Raw genomic sequence first — 22,801 nt, forward strand, 5'->3', positions numbered from 1 at the left:
CAGCAAGCACATGGCGGGTCATACAAATAATACATTTTCATTCGTTTGCCTCGTTTCCCACAGTGCAGAGTGCCGCCACCGCCGCCTCAGAGAAAAGCCCGCCCCGCCGCTCGGAGAAGCGAACGGTCGAGAGTGAAACGCGGAATTTGGCTGCTGCTGCTGCTGATTCGATTCCTGTTTGGTGGATTGGCTTTCAGTTTACTTTACGGATTTTCCGAGTCAACAACGCAAGCTAGCCAGGCAAAAGGACCAACGCGCCATGTGGGGTTCGATGGCCGTTTGCTGTTCCCGTTGCCGTTGCAGTTTTCCTCTTTTTTCCGGTTGCGTTGTGGCCACTGGCCAGTGCAGTGCCTTTCCTGGTGCCTTTTCCCTGGCTACTGACTAGTGGACGTGACTCCTTTGTTGTCCTGGCAACTTTCCCAGCGCTATCCATGGGTCAACGTGGAATCTTTTCGGTGAGTGATGAATGCAACATTTTCTGCTGTTAATTTACTTTCATTATAATCATAATTAAATGACATGGAAAACGTTTTAAACGCGGTTTAAGTCGTGAGGTTTATGTTTGTTTGATGCTTCCCACCAGCTATCGATTTTTGTAGCCGGCAAAATTTTGCATATTTCCGAGTAAGGAAAAACGTGTCGTTGTCCCTTTTTAGTTTTCCTCCATCTCTCACTCTCCATCTCTGAGGATGGAACTAGCGACAGTTGCAGTGTCCTTTGTGCTCTGAATGGAAGGAGGAGGAGTAGTTCTTTGTTGTGTTGTGACAGCCATGGAAATCCAACTAAGGGCCAACGATATCCATCAAAAGCCTTGATTCCCATCAGCAGAAAAAAGTTCCTTGACCTTCCGCAAGCTAAAAAAAAGCGATACAAAAGAAAAAGATTAAAAGCACAACTTTTCATGGGGTCGCCTTAATGGTAATGATGTTTATTATGTTATTGATTTAATAGAAGTCAGCTCTCTGCCTCCCACTCTGTTTTTTTCAGAGTAATTTAATATTAATTCAATAATTATACAAGAGAAGTGGAAACGCTCGGGAAACGCTCAAGCAAAGTCGTTTCAATTATTTACTTGGGATTTGGTTGCCAGCCAGCTGTCGTTTGGGTACTGGGCTTTAATTACCGTTCGGGTCTATCAACCTCTGACCCTCTTCCTGCTCGGATTACACTCTGTACACACATGGAGTGCCCTGGCCCCACACCCTGCAAATATTCCCTTAAAAGAGTGCTAAATAATGCAAAAACATGTTCTAGTCGTCGGAGGTTAGGTTCCTGTTGGTATTCGTGTTGTTCTGTTTATTCAGCGAGAGATATTCCGTTCTGACATTGAATAATGACGTGCTGCTGCCTGCTGCTGATGCTTAATGCTTTTGGCAGCATGAATATGAAATGAAATACATTTTGACAACCTTATTCAGGCAAATCCATAGGGGATAACCTCTTTCTTTCAATGAATTCTGCTTAGAAAAATCACTCATACGACAGTTGAAACGGGTAAAGGTGTACTCCTCGGGGGTTTCTACCCCCAAAAGCATGTTTAAGCTTTAAATATTTTATTTTTGTAGATTAATCATCAATTAGTACATCACAATTCACCTTTCCAATGGCATTTAGCACAATTTGCTCATTGCCCTCCACCAACCCCGCAACTGAATATTTTCGTGTATTTCGTGTACTCATTACGTATACGCCGTGTTGTTCGAAATGAACATTTCCGGTGAAATAAAATGGGAGATCGAATTTGCTTATTTAATTTATATTTCTTATTAAACCTTTTCTCCGTGAATTCCTAAATTGTATGCCCATTCCTTAAACATTTTATGTATCAAAAATCAAAGACTCGAACAGCATCCATTAGAAATCCAAGACTAATTGCTTTGATAGGAAAAACAGAACCCAAACAGGAACCAACAAGTGGAGGCCGAATGAATGGAATTTCCTTTCAAGATGGGGAAAAGCATAAAAGCAGGAATCCATAGAAACGGCTGACGCATGGAAATTTTCTTCATATTTTGTTCTCAGGGGGAGTCTTTCTTTGTATGCAATTTCCTACCCAAAACTTTTGCGTATATATCGCCATGGCACACGCGATTTGCTCGCTTATAAATTATAGCAATGTCTGCTCTTTCTATATATATTGTGCATGTCCTTGAGTTACTCTATAAATAGATTCCCCCCTGCGGAACCACTCAAAGACAACGATGTCAAGTTCTGTGGACACACGACAGGAGACCCCCTCTCTACCCCCTTGGATAGCCCTTCCCGCTGTGCGTCCGTTTCGTTAGCACAATTGTAAAATATATTAGATGGTAATTTTCACTTCTTACCACGCACAATGCTCTCTGCTGATTTATTGCCAGTGTTCCGGCATTTGGAGTAGGACTTGGACTCCTCTGTTGTGATTGCCTGGGTGAAAGCCGATCCAGTTTCGATATAATACCAGCCGCCTGCCACAATCTGCGTCATTCGAGTGTTTAATTAATTTGTTATTTTGCATCGCATTCGCGTATCCAAATTAGCGGAGACATAAATCCAAGTCGATAAACAAAAAAACCCACTCGAGCATAAGCATAACTAATTCTGACTTAAATCACACGAATAATTCAAAAATAATTATCTAGAAAAGTTAGAGGTAATTCAATTTAATATCAGGATTAAATTAGTGGAATTAAGGAAGATATTGTTGAGCCAGGTGCAAATGGGAACATTTAACATTAAACAGAGGCATTTCTGATCCAGATTTTATTTAGATTTTTCATTTAATTCCAAATTTTTGCTCACTGCCATCACTCTCCACCAATATCTTAAATCATTTCCCCAATCAATTATCCCTTCCAAAGCCCTAAATCCTCTTTAATCCTACGGATATTCACTTATTTCTTCACTTCCTCAAACGTTCAGCCAACAATGTACCCCTCTGGCTAGCCACAAATCACTTTTAAAGCTACTTCTAATGCCACATTGATATTGTGTTTCATTGTTAAACAAATTGAGCGTATAAGTGTCTTATCAGTTCTTATCAGTGGACAAAAAATGTAATGAATGAACATAGTAAAAGAGAATAAAAGACAGGGAAATAAGTAGTATACACTCGTAATTCTCAAAATAGGTATTCTAGATCAATTAAAAATATAATTTACATTTGAAACTGTCGAATTTGCTTTATTATGAATAATAATTATATGCATATGTTGTAGGAGGCACTGAATTAATCAAATCAATCAAGGCCGTTCTGTATGTTGCCATTATCAGTCATTGTTCGATATACATACATATGTATGCATGTAGTTTATACATATAGAGCCTTGAGTTAAATTGTCTAAAAGGATCTAAAGTGCAAACATAGAAACGTGGGATCCTAATTATAACTACATATACATATAGAGGTGGTAACAACTGCGAGAGTCAACAAATGAGTAAGCAGATTCATTGGACGCTGCCAAGAATTGAAAATCCCACGAAAATAAAACATTTTTGAAGCTCAATGTGAAGGTCGTCGCTAGAGATGGCAGCGTGCGTTCATCAGGAAATATATGAGCAGAATTTGGGTATTTATTGTAAGAGCTTGGGGTAACATTCCTTCTTTCAATGTGTTTCTGTACGTACATATTTTCCATGATCGAAAGTCTTGGAATATTTAAACTCAGCCATGAGGTGCCACTCACGCTCTCCTTAACAACTCACGCGTTCAGCTCCACTCGAAGACCACGGCGACGTCTCTGTCCACAGTACTGTTGCTTTGCGTGTGTTTATCAGAGTTACGCTCTTGTGCGAATGAATGCGGTGAATGCTCTCAAACAAATCGGAGCGCCGCACAAATAATTAAATCAAAAATTGTATTTTGATTTTTGTGTAAAGGCTGACGTCATCGGTGGGGGGAAACAACAAAACATAAGAATCAAGCGCAAATTGAACCGGTTGCGTTTGGTTAATTCGAACAAATAAAGCACATTAATTAACAAAGAACTGCATAAATCAGATTCCAAATTAGTGTGCTGCACTGCACTGTCTCTCTCTCGTATTCTTTGTGCGTCTCTTTGGGGTTGATCCGAGTAGCGGAATATTCTTTGCCTCTTTCTTACCTACCTTTGCCCCCTCCATCAGTCTATTGCGTTGTTTGCGTACTTAGTCTGTCGAACTCTAAAATGGGGTGGGTAATCTCATAATCTCCTATGCAAGGTGAAGCATACATACAAACATACAATGTATGTACATATGCATGTACATACCACATACATACATTCACACTTTGCTGGTAGATCTCTCCCTTGTAGGAGAGTTGTCTGATGATGCCTCACCTCTATTAAGTGAGCCATGCCAACCTTCTCTCTTACTCCCTCCCTTGTCCTCTCTCTTCACATCTACCACATCTCTCCGCAGGCGATCTAAAACGCAGTTCAGCCGCACTCTCTGTCTCTCCTTTTGCAGTACAGGAAAGCAACAACAAAGGCGCGGCAGGAGCAGCAGCAGACAGCTGAGTAAAAAGCAAAATACACAAGGAGAGGAAGATGCAGAGGGAGAGTGAGCGTCACAGATCGTGAGAGAGCGTTACAAAACAAATTAGAATCTGATGGTACCCTAGCACTTACATATTGCCCGGAGGGGTATGTTGATCATACATATGTACGTCAATGTGTGACATGTACAGAAGAGGGAATAGAAAAAGAGAACAGTTCTGAGACAGAGCTGAAGGGACCCACTCTTTACCTTCGAAGTGCTATTACCAGCCCTAACCATTACAGGTCATCTGACAGTCGTCACGCGTACTTTGCCATCGGTACTTGTTTTAGTTTTTCTTTGCCAAAGTCATGGCCGATATTTTGAATACCTGGCGCGCGGCGCGAGCAGTGGAGAACACTCAGTCGTACGTCGGACGGCGCTCACTCGGGCAGCAGGCTATAGAAATAGGAAATAGAAAATAGAGGAGCATTATTTAAAGCACACGCGACGCTCGAAACGGGACGGAACTGTAAACTGTTGCTGCAGTTCAATGCAAGTGTCGCCACGGTACGGGACGAATGGTAAATCGCAGTGCAGCATTGTATAAGAGAAAACAAACTAACGGCAAATTGATGGGCTTTGAGGCGAGGAGACGAGGAATAGTAAGACGAAATCGTTCTACATTTAAACAATATCCCAAAGTGTAGTGCTATGACAGTCTCTCTGTGTGTGTGTGTGTGTGTGTAAATTAACAACAATTAATTGACGACAATTGAACTGCAGTTCGAGAAGGAGGTGACGGCAGTAGGCAGCAGCAGCATCATGCAAATGGTTTCTCACAGGCAAGTGGAAAGTTTCCGTTTCTCTGTTACCGATTCGATTTATTTATTTATTTAATATTTATTTTGCCGCCAAGTGATAGAGGAGGTCCTAAAAATAGCAATTAAGAAATTTATGCAAGCGTCTGAGTTGTCCTAATATATGTGCATATGTATGTACATATGTATGTATGTACGTACATCATATGTAAATATGTATGTATGTATGTACATATGTATGTGTAAGTGCATGCGTATCTAGGAAACGTTTTCTATTTGGTTTCTATTCTCCACTTTCCCATTGGCACCTCTTCCTTGTGCCCCCTCCCACCAACTGGTTTCGATTTAGTTTTCTGGATCACAACCAAGACAAACACACACACACAGAGACACGTTTCTCTGGCCTTGGCCAATATTATAATGCCAATGTTGGTCCACAAAGTGGCAAAAGTGGCACTCCAGGGAGGCGAAGGAGGAGCAAGCAGCCACTCGCGTACACTTTGAAATGTCAGTGGGGGGTTCCGTAGGTGCCTTGTGGGGGGATGCTGTGTAGCTAAACACCCAGCGAAGAGGAGACTTTAAAGGAGGAACGCTTATAATGGGACAAGGAGCTGACAGAATTAATCAATGGAAAATTAATACAATGTAATATATATTTGCTGCTTTGCTGATCATCAATCAGTGCATTAAGTAAATATTCATTGAACCACCAACTCTCTATGGGGATTTAGAGTGCTCCCCAAGCAATTACAAGTGTTTGTTGCATTGTCAGCTGTTGCAGCTAAAGGGAAAGGAAACGCTGTGATCGACGGAGAACTATTATCTTGGGGTACGTCTGGGGAACCAGTTGGATCTGGTATATTATTTTATATGCATATACACAGATTATAATCTCGATTGCTTTCGTGGAAGCAATCTCCTTGGACGGAGCGCAGCGCAACGGATCTCATAACTCGTTTCGGAATCGCTGAGATTTGTAACTGGTTTCCTAGACAGCCTCAGCCACAGACTCAGCCCCAGCCCCAGCTCCCCATGGACTAATGACATTTGACCGATGCCGAACTCTAATTCAGAGGAGTGTCCGGGCGGTACGGGCACTCCATCCATCGTGATTGATGCCCGAAGTTTGCACTGAACTTGTTTTTTCTAGATCCACCAATTATGCGCAAAGCTTAAGGAACAAATAAATAAACTGAACCAAAAACAAAAAGTGTAGTCACGTTTTTGACTCATTTATTTTCAAGTATAAAAACTCATAGATTTCCATGTGGTATATCTGCGTGTGTGGCGCTGTTTTTTCTGCAAACGATAAACGTATATATTATATAAATTGTTAATGCCAGAGACGTTTGCTGCGTCGCTCGTTTCGATTTCGGTTTGGAGGGCCAGCCATTAAAATGAGACTCCCAAATGTTTTGCCCCCGAAACGATCGAAAATGTCTGCCCACCGACTATAAAATGTTAATGGGGGTCTGTGCCTGGGTGTGTGCCAGTCTCTAGTGGGGGGTGCCCTCCGTAGTCTGTCTGTCTGTTGTCTGACAATCAGCTGTTATGCACGCACGATCATGATTCAAATGGTAAACCTTTTGTTTATTTCGATCCGATTAATACCAGTTTCGGAGGTTCTCTGTGTTCATGAGGGTAGGGTACGGGGCACTTGTATCCCCCTCTGTCTGATTCATTTGTTGTGGAATATTTCCAATGTTTATGCTGGCAGTACAGCATCGCCAAAGGGTTGGGTGCGGGTTTGCCGCTGTCGTTTATGACATAATTTGCATAGTGGGGGTAACCGGCCCAATTGTCTCCAGACTCGACACTTTCATTCATTGATTTGTTTATGCAATAATTGATTGTTTGTTTGTTGTTTTTTGTTTGACTCTGCGGCTTTCTTTATTTTTCTAGCGAATTAAGTTTCAAGGCTTGGGAGCAGAATCCGATATTCAAGTGTGTGCCTGTCGCTGGGTCAATGAAACTTTGTGTGGAAAGTTAATGGGAAATGTTCATGGAATTTAAGCATAGAATTGCAAAGGTTTCTGGACTGGGATTTTCCAAGAAATTGTACGGTTTTCCGCAACTAATAGATTATTTATCACCTTTTATATCGAAAATTACATTTTCTTCGAATGTAATTTTAATTGATCTTGATTACTATTTTCTCCTTTGGAAGAAATTAAAGTCAAGAGTAAAGAACTCGGCAAATGAATTGCCCGCCACTTGTTGCTGATTATTGAAACAATGTTTGTGGTGGGAATGCCCCTCTTCCAGAGGGGTTTCTTTTTTTTTAGGGAAATGATATTTAGTTCTTTTAAAGACCGAGAGAATCTCAAGAAGAACGAGGAGAACTGCTGACGCCATTTGTCGGGCATTGCGAGCATACATACGAGTGCGAGTATGTACGAATATTGTACATACGCTGTATGGCTGATTGTACGAGTCATGAATTCGAATGCCTCGAATGTGGCTCGTAATTGGTTACAACTGACACAAACCAGTCTGGTTCGGATGGGCCAACACTCAACTCTGCGATGACTTTGACCAGAAACAGAGCGAACCAAGAGAGTGAACGAGAGCCATGTGGAGAAAGGGGAGGCCGGAGAGTGCTTTATCAATGTTTTCGCCTGCGGTGTGTCCCTCTTATCAGTGGGTGGGATCTTGTGCGGGCGGATTTCTCATTGTTGCCAATAGAGAACTTTTCTATGGAGAACTTTGTTCCGGTTACGGTGTATGCTATATCTAATCTAAGCGTAATTCCTACAAATTTTGGTTATTTGGGTAGTAGCTGCCCATGGAAACACTTGAATGTTGGATCTTTGGTATCTATAGAGCAGCGAAATTACACCGAGCCGTAAACCTTGTAGCTCTTATATTCTGCCACGCAGATGGGCCATAAGATGTGGATTGTAAAGATTTTCTGTAGATACATAATATGTTTATAGACATATGTATGTACTTTGGGTGCTTTAAATATTATGACCCGCATTTAAATCCCATCTGGCAGGCGTCCCCTCCCAGCGCTGAATCATATTCCCCTTTTATTAATCGTGTTTGTCACTTGCATTTATGTTGCCATTGCGCCTTAATTGATGCCAACAGTTCTGTATGCATTCATATCTATTTATAATGGAATATAATGGAATAGTTATTACCCCGCCAGCAAATAACAAAAGAAATTGTGTCATAAAAGATTAATCAGCAAACATTTGAATCAATTGGTAAATTGGATCTGCTATTTCTTATCTGTGCAAGAGCCACCCTACGGACCAAGGAAAATGGACATGCACATGCATCTCCATAATGAAAGAGAGAGTGGGAGTTGAAACAACGACAGTGAGAGCGATGGGTTGCTGTTGATGAATGCGAGTGAGAGGGATAACATATGCGAGAGCACCATTCACATTTGTTCTGCTGCATGCATTGAACAAGAGAGAGAGAGAGAGAGGGTCGTTAGTTCTTTTTTACAGTTACATTTACAGCGTTCAGGCAGAGTTGCTGCTGCTTCTGGCACACGCGAAAGCGTTTATAACCGCACACATTCGTTGAACTTGAAGTCAAAGCGTTTTCAATTGTCGTCACGCGAGCGCAGCAGCAGCAACAAGATCAAGCGTGGCAAGAGCGGGCACAGGCACAGCTGTTCGCGAGTGAGAGTCGTTCCTGTTGTTGTTGCTTTTGCTTTTGCTCTCTCGCAAGCTTTCGCCCTCAGCTACAGGAATCGCCACAGCAGCTACAGCGGCAGCAACAGCTGCAATTTCAACGGAAAATCAACCATAAATCCACCTCAAAAATCAAAGCAAAATGTGATTGTTCATAATAGATACTAAAATACTATAATTAGTAAGTTCAATCTTTGATTACTATTATTATAAAAAAAACATTTTCGAAATATTTCGCAAGTTTGTGTGAAAATAAAACAGCAGCAGACCGCAACAATAATATATTTGTGGGTCGAATTTAGAGTTTTTGTGAATTTTCGAAGATTTTGCGTGCTAAAAAAAGATGAAGCGTTATTCAAGGACCTAAAATGATAGTTCCTCAAAGTGTTTTTTGGAAGAAAATAAGGTAAAAAGTGTTAAAAGTGATTTTTAAAATTTAAAATCTACGAGAGAAGAGAAGAACGCTACCCAGATTTTCTTCCTTGTTTGCTTTTAAGCCAAAATCTATCTTAAACTATAATCCGAATCGCCCAACACCTTTGCATAAACATAATCTATATTTTATTTGTATTGATTTATGAAATTAATACACATCCAAAGATGGTCGAAATTCTCGCCTTTTTTAGTTAACGCCTTTTGGATTTATGTGCACTTTTTTGTTGTCGTTTCCTCAAGTAGGTGTAAAAGTTAGACAGAGAGTGTAAATACAATGATTGTCGGATCAGCCAAAAGCCAAATATTAGTCACATACTCGTAATTTAATGAAAATCCCCTCAAGTAAAGGCCTCGGATACCATGTCGCATGAGTAATGTGGCGATTGTCCAAGGAATTTCCCTAGAAATTGGATACAAGAAAAGAGTTGCACTTCTAGGGCTTTTCTTTGTTCTTTTGTTGTCTCTCGAACACAAAGAAAAATGCAAGGGAAATGCTTACATACAATATGTGTATATGTATGTATGTGTACATTGAGTCCATTAAGATCCAAAAAGTACAGTTGCCACGGCAAAGAGAGAAGCACGTGTTTGCTTTTTGCTTTTTCGGGAGGAAAGTGCGATATGGCATTGACTTTTGGATCCACTACGCACTACTCGTACTCATGATCGTATTCGTACGAGTACTACCAACTCTCTCGTTAGCACATTCCCCTCCTAAACCGCAGACCCCAAAACTTGTCCCCTCGTAGCATGGGTGCTGCTGCTGCTTGAGTGGTGTCGCGACTTCGATGTCTGCTGCCTTTTGGCCATTATCTAATCGCAGTGGTAGTACGTTTTCCTTCCTTCATTTTGTTGCCTTACTGAACTTTATTGGATTATAATTGCATTAGATCATTAGCCCTGAGCTTTGATTTCAGATTATTGATACGTTATTTATGTCTTATTCTGCTCTGACTACTAGTACCTGAGAAGGAGCTATTTTCCTAAGAGATATAATTCCTTAAGATATAATTCCTTTACAGAAATTAATTTCTCTACACAGCTTGCAGTAGAAAGTATCCCAAAGAACTCTCATTGTATTTATTTCATCTTCAAAATGTTATAAAATATTCGCATTCTCAGCTTTCTGCATGGTTGCCTAATTTAAACCTGAATGTTCGATAATTGTTTGGTTTTCTCTCGCTAAAGGGTTTGCTTTAGGTTCGTTTCTGGTGCGAACTTTCTGAAACTTTAATCTCTTTTTCAGTTGCATCCTTAAAGAGGATTTGTTACTGTTGATTTTCTTGTTTATTTCAATTTAAAGTTAAAACAATGTTTGAAAATATTTATTCAGCCTCAAGATGCATTCTCCTAACCAAAAACAAAGTGGTTCTATCTTTAGTCTCTAACTAAATAAGAAGGTTTATTTATTTACCCTTTACTTTACTCATGGCAGTAGCTTTTGTGGTTTTGTGACTACCCATTTGTCATCTTTTTCGGTGGCGCCTGCTGCCCCAAAACCGCATTTAAAAAAACAAACACAAAAACAGCAAAAAAGAAAGCGACCCAAAAAAAAAGAGATCAAAAAATCCCAAGTAAAAAGAGAGCAAAAATATTACAAAATGGCCAGCTAATGCAACATTTAGTATAAACAATTAGCAAAATAATAAGAGCATGATTCAGGGCAGGAACTTCCCCCACTGAAAGATAAGATATTTTAGTATCTTCTTATTTGGAAAAGAAATTGCCTAATCTTCAAGCTTCAGACTACCGCCAAAAATCGAAGTAAAAGATAAACCGCAAGATGGGTAAAACGTAACTTATTTTTAGGGCAACTAAATAAAATAAGCTCATACGATTCGTACGTTGAATTTGTTTAAACAATTAGCAGGGCAATTTCAAGAGATTTAGAGATCACAAGGGTTCGCTGGGAGTACTATACCAGGGGATATGGGGATGTAAATCAAATCGAAATCGTATCAAATCCAATTATATATACACCTCGCCTTGCCTTGTGCCTTTTGCCGTGTGTTTTGTGTGGTGTGTGGTGGTCGTAAAAATCAAGACTCGAGTTTGCTTTTCACAGCTTTTGAATTTAATTATGACCTGTGTCTTGTCAGCAGTCCCCCAGTCAGCCCCTCCACACAGTGTGGAACGCTGTGGCTCTCTGAGAGTGTCCGAGAACAGCTGTTTGGCATTTTTTAATAAACAATCGTGTCGGCATTTGGCAGCTCAGTCTGTGAGGAGCATTCAGTGGATACACAACGAACCATCGCACATACTACGCTTCAGACACTACCGTCGGCCGCCGACAAAACGGGCCAAAACGGGTGCCTCACATAATTCGGCAAAAAGTTAACAACAACAAAAAAAAGAGGAAACTATAAAATAAAACTATTTCCATTCGGTTGTGAGTGTTTTGTGTGTGCGTTTTCCGGGATAAACAAAAACCTAAATCATTTTCGAAAATAGCAGAACAAACATCTTAGTTTTTTGATTGGCTTTGTTTGAGGCGTGTGTGCAGAGCGTTCCTTGAACTCTTGTTTTATATATAATATACAGAGAATCTCAGAAGATATATGCGAATTGTATTTGGAAGATAAACATCAAGTGGCAGAACATAAGAAATTCGCTTGTTTCTACGCTGCAAGAATTTTGTTTTTGAAATTAAACAACATTCATTTTTTGTCTGCTTCGCTTTGTGCGGATCGTTCGTAAACAACAACATTTTTCCATTTTCGAATTGGAAACCCCATTTTCCCCATCACAACCAAATGAAGAGGAGAGTTTTTCCATGAACATTGAGGTAATTAAATTGGTGTGATTATTGTGTAATTTAATTGGGGCAAAGGAAAGGAAATGTTCCATAAATTATAAATCATCTTTTACAGTTTTCGCCTAATTTATTTAATGATAAGTAAAACCTATTTCTTTAAAATTTGTAGAGTAGTCGTACTTACAGGCAATGAAAAGTCTCGTTAAGTGATAAATTATGGATAATCTTTGTGTAATGTTTATCCTGAAAGTTTACTTTGTCTAGTGCGCACTTTGTGCTTCTTAGTGTTTTATTAATGAAAGTGATTAAATGTGCAACTAATTGCTAGAATGTAACAAAATTGGATGACACTTTGTAGCAGGAAATCTTTTTTGTACAATTGAGGTTTTGAGCCTTGTAATGCCACTTGTAATTTTTTATGCTAGAATGAGAATGAAGTGTGACAGCCCTAGGATGTTTTTGGTAAAATAAACAATGAGAATTAAGGATGATATTTTGAGAGTTTTTTACAGATTTTTCTTCTGAAGAAAGTTTATTTAAAATGTTTAGCTTTTCCTTTTCAATTTATATAACATTCTAAGAATTTGACTTTAATAGCTGTTAAGCAATTAGGTTATGCTTTGAAGCCTTGAAAAATCCAACATTAAACGAGATTTTGTTTGTGTAATCAGTGGAAACCTTGGAAATGTTTTTATTTTCCAACAAAATCAACAAAATGTTGTTTCAGTTCTTGGGCGAGAACATCACGCAATGAAGGGGGGTGTTACCAGTGTAACTGCGAATACCAGAATGGAGGGGGTAAAGACCAGCATGGCAAACCAGTTGCATTTAACCGAAAAATATATGCAGATACAGCTTTCGAAAATGGTTTCTATTTATTTTAGTTGTAAAAACAAATCAGAAGCGAAAACAAAGCCCGACCGAATGGTCTGGGTAAATAATACAAATGTATTCCTAGAAAAAAAGACAGAGTGATTCCATTTCCAAACGACACGTGCTCCGCGTCTATTGAAAGTCGATTGTTGCCGACTTGACAACAGGCTCCCAGATTAGTCTCCTCAACCAGCACAGTCTCTGCCATTAGTCAGCGATCTACTATATATTTGTGGTGGTTTTTTGTGGTGCTCTTTTGTTTTTATCTAAACGAACGTCTATATAAATATTTGTGCCCTGTGATAAGCCAGGCCAGTCCGACTGTTTGCCGGGTTGTAAGTGGAAATGTGACCTTAATTTTAGTTTTTTTAACATGCCACACATGCCACACGCTTGTTTGCCTCTGTATCTGACGATCGAATATGGGTTATCTTTGGGTGTTATCTTTCGGATTAGCATACGGTAGTCATTTATTAACCCAATCATATCAGAATTGGTTCTAATCAATGGCTTGCTCTGCCCATATGTTTTCCACGTAACGTGGGGGGAAATTTGTTACGTTTTTTTCGCACGTTTTTCCAATTGTTTTTCTCGCTAATGTGACGATCGATGTGTTAAATGAAACTATTTATTTGCGGATGACATTTCTAGTGCCATTTCAGAGCAATTAGCGAGCCAAAACGTGGGCTCCATATAACAAGAAAACATTTGTTGTTGAGTCTGGAAAAGGGTTATTTATTAGATAATTTTTCCTTGGAATTCTTTTATTAATTTCATTGATTTTCACCTTCTGTTTTCTCTATTTCTAAGACTTATTTTGATTGCCCATAAAAATAAATTATTTAAAAGTTTGGTCCAATTACCCAATTTTCCATAACATAATAGCAATGATTTTCCATGAAATTTGGATAGACGGTTGAAAAATTTGCGAACCATAAGGAATGAAAGCCAATCTATGGGGTTTCCTTTTACCACTTCCCAGAATTAACCTTTAGAATACTAATTCATATTTTTGTCATTAAATATTTGGTTTATATTTTGTTTGTTTATTTTTGGTAGCAATTTAATTTCTTTGTCTGCTAAAATGCTGCTTATTTTTCCAGCAATTATCTTATCCAAATGCAGGCCCAAATAAACAAAACGACTTTTTTTAGAAAAAATATATGAAAATGATATTCCCGTTCAATGAACTTTATTTATAATGTCTAAATATTATATTATTTCCATTTTTATAGACAAAGCCAAAGGAACAAATGTGATTTGTGATAGAAAACCAATGTGAAGACCGATGGCATTTCCCCACCCACAAAAATAAACAATAACAACAGCGTCACAACAGCAAAGTCACACACTCAAACACCCTCAACCGTTCATTAAAAGTACAAAGAAGAGCCCCAAGAACTCTATTCTCTTGGATTTCCCATTTAATTGAATTTCAAAATGGACTTCGATCAGATTCTGGCCAAATGTGGCGATTTCAATCGCTATCAATTCATGATTCTTGCCCTTTTTGGCTTTATCAATATCATCGTATCGATGGTAAGTGGTTCTTTGATTTTTAATGATTATTTCTAATGTATGTCAATCCATTTTACAGCATTACTTTACCCAGACAGTCATTAGTTTTGTGCCAGATCATTGGTGCTATCACGACAAGTTGGTGAATATGACCTACAAGCAGATTGGTGAGATCTATGCGCAGTTTGGTGAGGAGTCCTCGTGCACACGCCTGGAGGACATCAATGGCCACAATGTCACAGTCAGCAAGGAAAAGTGCGACAAATGGATCTATAATTATGATTTTGGTTATAGATCAATGAATACAGAGGTAGGGCCGCAAGTAGGGGATGAAGGGATAACCCATACTAATGTTTCTTCTGTCCTTATTTTCCTTAGTTAAATTGGGTCTGTGATTCCGCCTACAAGGCACGTATTGGACAGTCGCTGTTCTTCATTGGATCTGTTGTGGGAACTCTGTTCTATGGTTTGCTCTCTGACAAAATAGGACGCGTGCCAGCGCTGATACTCTCGAATTTCTGTGGCTTTGCTGGAGACTTTTCCACAATCTTCACGAAGAGCGTGGGCACCTTTACACTGTGTAGATTTATATCCGGACTAGCAGCAGACACGAACTTCTATCTCATGTATATTATAGGTAGGAATCATGACTGAATCAAACATGAATCTAACGTGAACCTAACATGAATCTTCCCTTGTATAGTGCTCGAATATATACGCCCCAGCATGCGGACATTGGGCCTGAACATGGCCGTGGGTCTGTTCTACTGCTTGGGTCTCGTGTTCACACCTTGGCTGGCGGTACTCGCGGGCCATTGGCAGATCTACCTCGCGTGCACCTCGCTGCCCATCCTGCTCGTGGTGCTGTACTACTTTGTGGTGCAGGAGAGCGCCCAGTGGCTGGTGACGCGCAATGACATCGATGGCGCCATTGTGCGACTGAAGCGCGTCGCAAAGTTCAATGGATGCCGCGTGACCCAGGCGGAATTCGATGAGTTCCGACGCCACTGCCAGATGACGCGCGAGATGCAGGGCGGCGATGAGAAGAAGACTGCAACACTCTTGGACATGTTCCGCACACCTCGAATGCGCAAGAATACGCTAATACTTTTCTTCAAGAGGTCGGCCACAAGATACATTCTACTTTTATCCTCTAAATACTGACTGAATTTCCCCTTTCTCTACAGCATGGTAATCACTCTCTGCTATGATGCCGTGTCTCGTAATGTCGAGGGCATGGGCATCTCTCCGTTCATCATGTTCTCGCTAAGTGCCTTGGCCGTGCTGCCTTCGAGTATACTGCTCGTCCTGCTGCAGGATCGCATTGGACGCAAGGGCATGGCCTCGGGCTCCCTGCTGGTGGGTGGCCTCTTCACCGCCGCCTCTGGCATAGCCATTGCGTACCAGCAGCACAATCACAATGCCATACTCCTCGCCTGCCTCACGATTGCCGCGAGGTTTGGTGTGGCCATCTCCTACGAATCGGGCTCCCAGTACGCCACGGAGCTAATACCCACGTGTGTGCGGGGACAGGGTGTGGCGGCCGTGCATGTGGCAGGATTTGCGGCCTCCTTCCTGGCACCATACATCCTCTGGCTGGGCACCTTCTTCAAGGCCGCGCCATCGATCATTCTGGGCGTGCTGTTCTTTGCTGGTTCCTTTGTGTGCCTTCTGCTGCCAGAGACATTGAATAGGTAAGTGGATCTACTACAGTTGTAAGCCTGAATGTAGCTAATTTGCTGACTTTTTGCAGGAGCCTACCCACCACCATTGAGGAGGGCGAGGTCTTTGGCAAGGGCGAGCGCATGTTTGATTTCCCTTGCCTTCAGCACAGCCACGACGACGACGAGGAGTCCGACTCGGAGCTGGAGAAGTACAAGCGGAAGCATTCGCTGATCGATGCCAAGCAAATGGAATCATCCGCGAACGGCAAGCGCAAGCAGTCCCTCATCGATGCCGACCGCGAGGAGCAGGCCCTCAAGGATGCCAAGCACTGAAACAGCAGGAAATGGCTCGATGTTTCACATAGTCTATAGTCTAGCTAAACAATTGTATTTTCCTCTACAAATCCCACTTCATTATCTTTTTTGGCTCCCCCCCAAAAATTGTCACTTGAATGCCTGCACAACTGCATATTGTGTGCTCAGCCTTTTCTTATATACATATATATATTTATATATATATATACTGTATACTGTATACTCTATCTCTAATCTAAAAGCCTCTAGCTTGTAATTTTCTAGAACGTAGACAATTGTTTGTTTCCAACAGCTCCCATTGTGTATAAGAACGGAATCATATAGTTAACACTTAAGCGGCACAAAAATCACTTACAAAACGAATGAAACAATTTTTGAATACCTAAATCCTAAGAACAGTATGTACATAATTATATAAGACTCTTCGTCCTCCTTCTCCTTTCACTATTGAATATTCACTTCATTATTTCGATTTGATTTCGATCTTTCGATCAAAGAAAGGAAACAGAAAAGTATCGTCTAAAAAACTGATAATAATTATATTATATCTACCATATAGAGAAAAAACAACAACAAAAACAAACATATAAAATATACAATGCAAAAAACATAATTTAAAACAACAAAAAAAGGAATTATACAAAAAGTTTGCTTCTGGGTTGAAGAACATTTGGATGATATTTACGATAATTGAATGTGTTGTGGTAGAGAGTTTTCTGCTATTAATTTGAGATTGGATGAATAATGGATTGCTCGTAGAATGAGATGAATAATTTGTAATCCAAAAAGACAGCAGAAAAGGATCTGCACCAAGTCCACCACAAACGTATGCAAATAATAGCCTGGGGATTGAAATATCTCAGAAATTGAGGAATATTTTAAGCTGTACATCAACCAACAGAATTTGATGCTTTAGAAAATCAAAGATCAGAATATTTTCAGGTTATATAGTAGATATTTTATTTAACATAGAATTTGTATATTATGGAAAACGTGAAGAAAATTGATAGATTTAGCAGTTCTGTTTTGTGGTATACAATATTTGGGATATTTATGTAAGATACATATAAGAGTGCATTCTAAACAACGGTTTTGGTTTACTATTACTATGCATGCTTCACATGAGTAATACTACCTATCAGACCATTCAGTTACGGGCGAAACCCAACACTTATGCTGGGCTCATCATCAGGTTATTCGTTTATCATCAGATTATCAGTTTCATTCAGTTTCAATCAGTTGAGGAGTGTTCTCTTGGGTTCAGACTTGCGGATCCGCGTGCTTTGTGAGGCCATTGCGGCGCTTGTAGAAGCAGGGAAAGTAAAAGCAGCTCTCGTTCATGGCAAATACCTCACCATCGGCCAGGCTTTCGGGGAGTTTTCTAGCAGAGCAAAAAGAGAGGATTATTCCACATTGCCAAAGGATCTGCAGTCTTCGGACTTACTTGTGCAGCGTTTCGGGCAGAGACAGACATAAAGCGGCGCCAAAGAACATCAAGCAGCTAATGAAAATCGATGGCAGTGGCTTGTAGTACTGCGCCAGATAGATCACATAGAATGCCAGCGAGCTGGAGGCCAGTCCAACCACGTGAATATTGGACACTGCCTGCCCGCGCACGCTGGTGGGAATGATCTCTGCCGCATACTGGATCTCCGCATCGTAGGAAACGGTGCTGCCAAAGCGTCCCAGAGCCACCATGCAGGCTAGCAGAATGGCATTCTCCTTGGGGTCGAGGAAGGCAATGAGGAAGCCCGTGACGGCAGTGATGATGCCACCCACAAAGAGCGCTCCGCAGGCCATTCCCTTGCGGCCGATGCGGTTCTGCAGCAGTAGGATGGCAAAGCCCGCTGGGAGGTACACGCTGGATGTCAGGGAGAACAGCTTGAAGGGAGACGTGCCCAGGCCCTCCATGTTGCGGTTGATAACATCGTACGAGAGGGTAATGATGACACTAAGCAGAGAGGCACATGGAATATGGTGACAACTTGAACTCTGTTAGCTTCTCGAATCACTTACGACTTCAGCAGCAAAGTTAGGGTAAACCGACGAAGTCGTGGAGTCCTGAACATGCCCAAGAACGTGTCCCTCTGTTTGTTTACTTGCGTCTGTTGATTCATCTTCTCGCGGTAGTGCTTCACGAACTCAGCGAATACTGAGTCCTCCACCTGTCTGCCATTGAATTTGGCCACTCGCTTGAGGCAGGCCACCGCCTCGTCGTACTTCTTCTTCGTGAGCAGCCACTGGGCGCTCTCGCAGATGAGCAGCGGATACACGAGGACTCCCAGAGCGGGCAGCGAGGCCAGCCAGAGGTAGCGACGCCAGTTACCAATCCAGATGGCGGCCCAAGGAGATGTCATCAGGCCAAAGCAGTAGAAGACAGCGAGAATGATGTTCAGGCCGAAGGTACGGCGCTTGGGGCTCAAGTACTCAAAGACTGCAGGAAGACAAAAATTAATTTGAGAATGGATAAAGTTCTGTCTGCGGACTCACCCAAAATGTACATCAGATAGTACATTGTGTCCGTGGATAAGCCAGACACAAACCTGGAGAAGGCAAACCACGGCAGGGTGTGCACAAAGGAGGTCATAAAGTCCCCCGTGGCACCGGACAGAGTGGCCATCAGCATGGCTGGCAGGCGTCCAATGTGATCCGAGAGAAAGCCAAAAGTAATGGTGCCCACGACAGAGCCCAGAAAGAAGAAGGATTGACCCACTGCCGGCTGGTGCGACTTGTCGCAGACCCACTTCAGCTCCGTGGTGAGACTCTCGTAGCCACTTTCACGCTCAAAGATCCAGTCCTGGCAGAGCTCCGCGGAGTCCAAGGGTATGCCAGTGCCATTGATTACGCCTTGGAGTGGAGTGCACGAGGAATGGGAGACATTGGAGTAGACAGAGCGCAGATCCTCGGCACTGAGGCCCATCAGATCATCGTGGGAGCACCTGGGGAGAGGAGAGATTCAGGTAGGTCCAAGGAGTAGGATTCTCTGGCGGGTCTTACCAATGCTCTGGCGTAAAGGTAATCAAAGTTTGCGAGAAATAATGCAGGGAACTGAGAATATTCGTATAGCCATAGAGGATGAGTATTACAAATTGAAATCTGCCAAAGTTCCCGCACTTTTCCAGCACACGATCGAAATCCATTCTTGCACTTTTGCCAACTGGAAGTTCACTTGGAATTAAAACACAAAACACTGAGGCTTCTGGGGAGGGATTCGAATGCAGCAAAGAGATTCTGTCTGTGAGGCAGCTACATTCTGTCTCGGGGTGAGCAGTATTTTGACGCTTGGCTTCCACCGACCAGAGCCTTTTATACTTAGTATAAAGCGTACGCTTCTGATTAGGATGTGTAATTAGTAACAGCTACTAGAGATTGCCAGCTATCTGTTAGCTGTTGCTGATGCTGCGGCTGCTGTTTGGGGTGTGTGATGTTTATTCAGAGATTAAGCGACTCGCGAGTCTCTAACATTCCAGCCTCTTACTTCAAAAAGGTGAACGAACACACCCACCAATGAGTTGAGGATCTATAAGGGATCCTTAGAGGTAATGAGAGATCTATTTTTGTAATGTTACAAACATTAAATCCCTTAACCCTTGGCCTTGACTGTCTCTTGAGGAGCCGCTCGCTTTCGCTTCTTTTGCGTCTTTTGTGTCGTGTGATGGCCCCCGCTTATCAGGAATTTCACTTGGCCAACTGCCCCCCTTGCAAATTTTGGACTGCTGGTGACTTTGTCTTAGATTTATAATAGATTTAGCTGCTGGTTCAGTGGCTCCGTGCCCGCTGCCATGCTGTAAGTCACGCCTCAGCGTCATTTGTTGTTTTTTGGGGGGATTAGGAATGCAAAGAATTCTTTTGTTTGTCGCCTGACATCTTTATTGGATATAGCGGATCTACATAGAGAGATATAGATTATATATAGTATAGATTACAAAAAGCGACAGAGAAGCCTCTCGAAAAGTGCCAACAGAGTTCATGTATCTGTACGTAGAAGGCGTGGCCATAAAAGTTCCGGAACCAGCGGCGTGATACACAGTTAAGTCTAAGCCCCAAAGCAGACAGACATTATCATAAGGGTGGGAATAAACGTTTTATAGGCAGACTGTCTGGGCTTTGGGATTAGTTTTTATTGTAAGAGAAAATCTCTTGCAGAAAAGTGCATTCAGTCTGAAGTTTTCCTACAAAAAGCAAAACAAACAGATCTCTATTTTGTGTGATGAAATCCCCTCAAACTCTTCAATGCAAAAGTAAATATTTATTTGATATATTTTTTCTTTATTTCAGTTATTTCTTAGAACTATTTGGTTGTGACATTGGCAGCCTCCAACTGAGATTCGGTTTTGTTGCGGCTTTCTCTTCGCTGAAAGCAGGGAAAGAAATACCATTTCTCATCCTTGGCAAAGATTTCACCCTCCTGGAGTGTCTGTGGTAGGGTTCTAAAGAAAAATAGGGATATAGAAAATACAGAAAGTAGATCCTTGGGTGCAAAACTCACTTGTGCAGCGTCTCTGGCAGCGTCAGGCACAGTGCAGCTCCAATGAAGAGCAACACACTGATGAACAGCGATGGCAGTGGCTTGAAGATGGTGCCCAGGAAGATGATGTACGAGCTGAAGAAGCCAAAGGCATAGCCCACCACATGGATGTTGGCCACACCGCGACCCCGCACGCTCGTTGGGATGATCTCTGCCGCATACTGCGCCTCCGCATCGTAGGCCACGACAACCCCATATCGTCCCAGTCCCACCATGAACGCGAGGATCAGAGCATACTCCGAGGGATCGAGGGTGGCGACGAGGTAGCCCGTGGCCGCTGTGATGATGGCACCCACAAAGAGCGAGGCACAGGCCATGCCCTTGCGGCCGATGATGTTCTGGAAGAAGATGATGGTGAGGCCGGCGGGGAGGTAGCAGAAGCCAGTGTAGGAGAAGAGCAGGAAGGGAGAGGTGCCCACACCCTCCACATTGCGACTCAGTATGTCAAAGGCCACCGTGATGATCATTCTAAGGGAAGAGAGCAAAGAGGTAAGATAACTACCACCAAGAGAGGAGAGATCCCGACCCACTCACGATTTGAGGAACAAAATGATGGTAAACTTTCTCAATCGCGGTGTCCTTAGCATTCCCATAAACGTGTCCGAGGATGTCGTCTCCACGCGGTTCTTCTTCTCCCTGTAGTGCTTGACGAACTCATCGAAAACCGAGTCCTCCACCTGCCGGCCATTGAATTTGGCAATGCGTTTCAGGCAGTGGACAGCCCGGTCGAACTTGTGCTTGGTCAGCAGCCACTCGACGCTCTCAAACAGGCAAAAAGGGTACACGAGCACACCCAAGGCTGGTAGGGAGGCAGCCCACAGATACGTGCGCCAATTGCCCAGCCAAATGGCCATCCAGGGGGAGATCATTAGCCCGAAGCAGTAGAAGACAGCGAGGATGATGTTGAGGCCAAAGGTGCGATGCTTCGGACTGAGGTATTCGAAGACTGCAAGGAATGTGTCTTTTAGAGATGGATTCCCGCAGGAGTTGTCCACCAAATGCTTACCCAAAATATACATCAACACGTATTGGGTGTCCGTGGAGAGGCCAGACACAAAACGAGTCGCCGAAAACCAAGGCAAGGATGTCACAAAGGATGTGAGAAAGTCGCCAAGAGCACCCGTCAGCGTGGTTATGACACAGGCCGGCAGTCGTCCAATGCGATCCGCCAGATAGCCAAAGAAGATTGTGCCCAGCACGGAGCCCACAAAGAAGAAGGATTGACCCACGGCCAGCTTGTAGGCATCGTCGCAGACCCACCCGAGCTGTTTGGGAGCAACACAATTGTGGAGGCGAGTGTCACTTGGAGCTGCAGAAAGTGTCTTCTACTTTTGGGGATAACAAACCTCTGTGGTGATGCTCTCGTAGCCGCTTTCCTTGTCGAAATGCCACGACTGGCATTTGGTTTCCCGTTGCGTGGAAAGATCAGTGTCGTCCCATTGGATGTAGCTGCAGGAATCCAACAGCGAAGTGGCATTCTCCGATAAGTCTTCAACGGGCAGAGAGCATCTGGACAGAGAGTGGAAATGGATGAGCGGATCGACACATGTTCGATCACACTTACCTGTGATCAGGCGTAAAACTGATGATTGTCTGTGAGAAGTAATGCAGCGAGGACACAATGTTCGTGTATCCATAAAGTCCTAGCAGCATAATCTGATAGCGGCCAAAGTTCCCGCACTTTTCCAGGACACGTTCGACATCCATGGCTGATGGTAGAGCTGCAGCGGCGATCGCTGGCCAACGACTGATGCCCCCACTGGGCATCCAAGCTGCTAGATATATATCGTGCGACTCGTGCCTGA

At 42.4% G+C, this 22,801-nt stretch overlaps 3 protein-coding genes across 5 annotated transcripts; 1 reads left to right on the forward strand and 2 right to left on the reverse strand.

Annotated features, from left to right (window-relative positions):
* Positions 1 to 124: 124 nt before the first annotated feature.
* On the forward strand, positions 125 to 17,057 carry LOC117896352 (organic cation transporter protein). Of its 3 annotated transcripts, none has more exons than XM_034804627.1 (7): positions 125 to 455; positions 14,207 to 14,510; positions 14,569 to 14,799; positions 14,868 to 15,126; positions 15,193 to 15,610; positions 15,677 to 16,183; positions 16,243 to 17,057. In XM_034804627.1, the coding sequence occupies exons 2-7, from the start codon at positions 14,412 to 14,414 to the stop codon at positions 16,484 to 16,486; spliced, it is 1,758 nt and encodes a 585-aa protein (XP_034660518.1). In that variant the 5' UTR covers positions 125 to 455; positions 14,207 to 14,411; the 3' UTR covers positions 16,487 to 17,057. The 3 variants fall into 3 exon arrangements, with proteins under 3 accessions (XP_034660518.1, XP_034660519.1, XP_034660517.1); XM_034804628.1 differs by lacking the exon at positions 125 to 455 and adding an exon at positions 8,961 to 9,089; XM_034804626.1 differs by lacking the exon at positions 125 to 455 and adding an exon at positions 11,841 to 12,128.
* A 399-nt stretch (positions 17,058 to 17,456) lies between these two features.
* Positions 17,457 to 19,738, reverse strand: LOC117896355 (organic cation transporter-like protein). The gene is given in 6 exon segments (XM_034804630.1): positions 17,457 to 17,739; positions 17,741 to 17,849; positions 17,913 to 18,419; positions 18,485 to 18,902; positions 18,959 to 19,407; positions 19,466 to 19,738. Coding segments are annotated over 6 exon segments (1,662 nt in total). The 5' UTR covers positions 19,609 to 19,738; the 3' UTR covers positions 17,457 to 17,703.
* A 986-nt stretch (positions 19,739 to 20,724) lies between these two features.
* On the reverse strand, positions 20,725 to 22,756 carry LOC117896353 (organic cation transporter protein-like). The gene is made up of 6 exons (XM_034804629.1): positions 22,561 to 22,756; positions 22,343 to 22,505; positions 22,003 to 22,261; positions 21,531 to 21,942; positions 20,958 to 21,464; positions 20,725 to 20,898 (listed from the first exon to the last, which is right to left on the reverse strand). Exons 1-6 carry the CDS (start codon positions 22,701 to 22,703, stop codon positions 20,760 to 20,762), a joined length of 1,623 nt encoding a protein of 540 aa, XP_034660520.1. The 5' UTR covers positions 22,704 to 22,756; the 3' UTR covers positions 20,725 to 20,759.
* Between the last annotated feature and the right edge of the window lie 45 nt (positions 22,757 to 22,801).

The sequence above is a fragment of the Drosophila subobscura genome, chromosome O (assembly GCF_008121235.1).
Source record: "Drosophila subobscura isolate 14011-0131.10 chromosome O, UCBerk_Dsub_1.0, whole genome shotgun sequence".
Taxonomy (NCBI): Eukaryota; Metazoa; Arthropoda; class Insecta; order Diptera; family Drosophilidae; genus Drosophila; species Drosophila subobscura.

Coding starts and splice junctions, on each gene's coding strand:
- LOC117896352 (XM_034804627.1), top strand. CDS start 14,412: ATGGACTTCGATCAGATTCTGGCCAAATGTGGCGATTTCAATCGCTAT. Junction 14,511..14,568: donor TCAATATCATCGTATCGATG/GTAAGTGGTTCT, acceptor TCCATTTTACAG/CATTACTTTACCCAGACAGT. Junction 16,184..16,242: donor CTGCCAGAGACATTGAATAG/GTAAGTGGATCT, acceptor GACTTTTTGCAG/GAGCCTACCCACCACCATTG.
- LOC117896353 (XM_034804629.1), bottom strand. CDS start 22,703: ATGGATGTCGAACGTGTCCTGGAAAAGTGCGGGAACTTTGGCCGCTAT. Junction 22,506..22,560: donor AGTTTTACGCCTGATCACAG/GTAAGTGTGATC, acceptor CTCTCTGTCCAG/ATGCTCTCTGCCCGTTGAAG. Junction 22,262..22,342: donor ACGAGAGCATCACCACAGAG/GTTTGTTATCCC, acceptor GCTCCCAAACAG/CTCGGGTGGGTCTGCGACGA.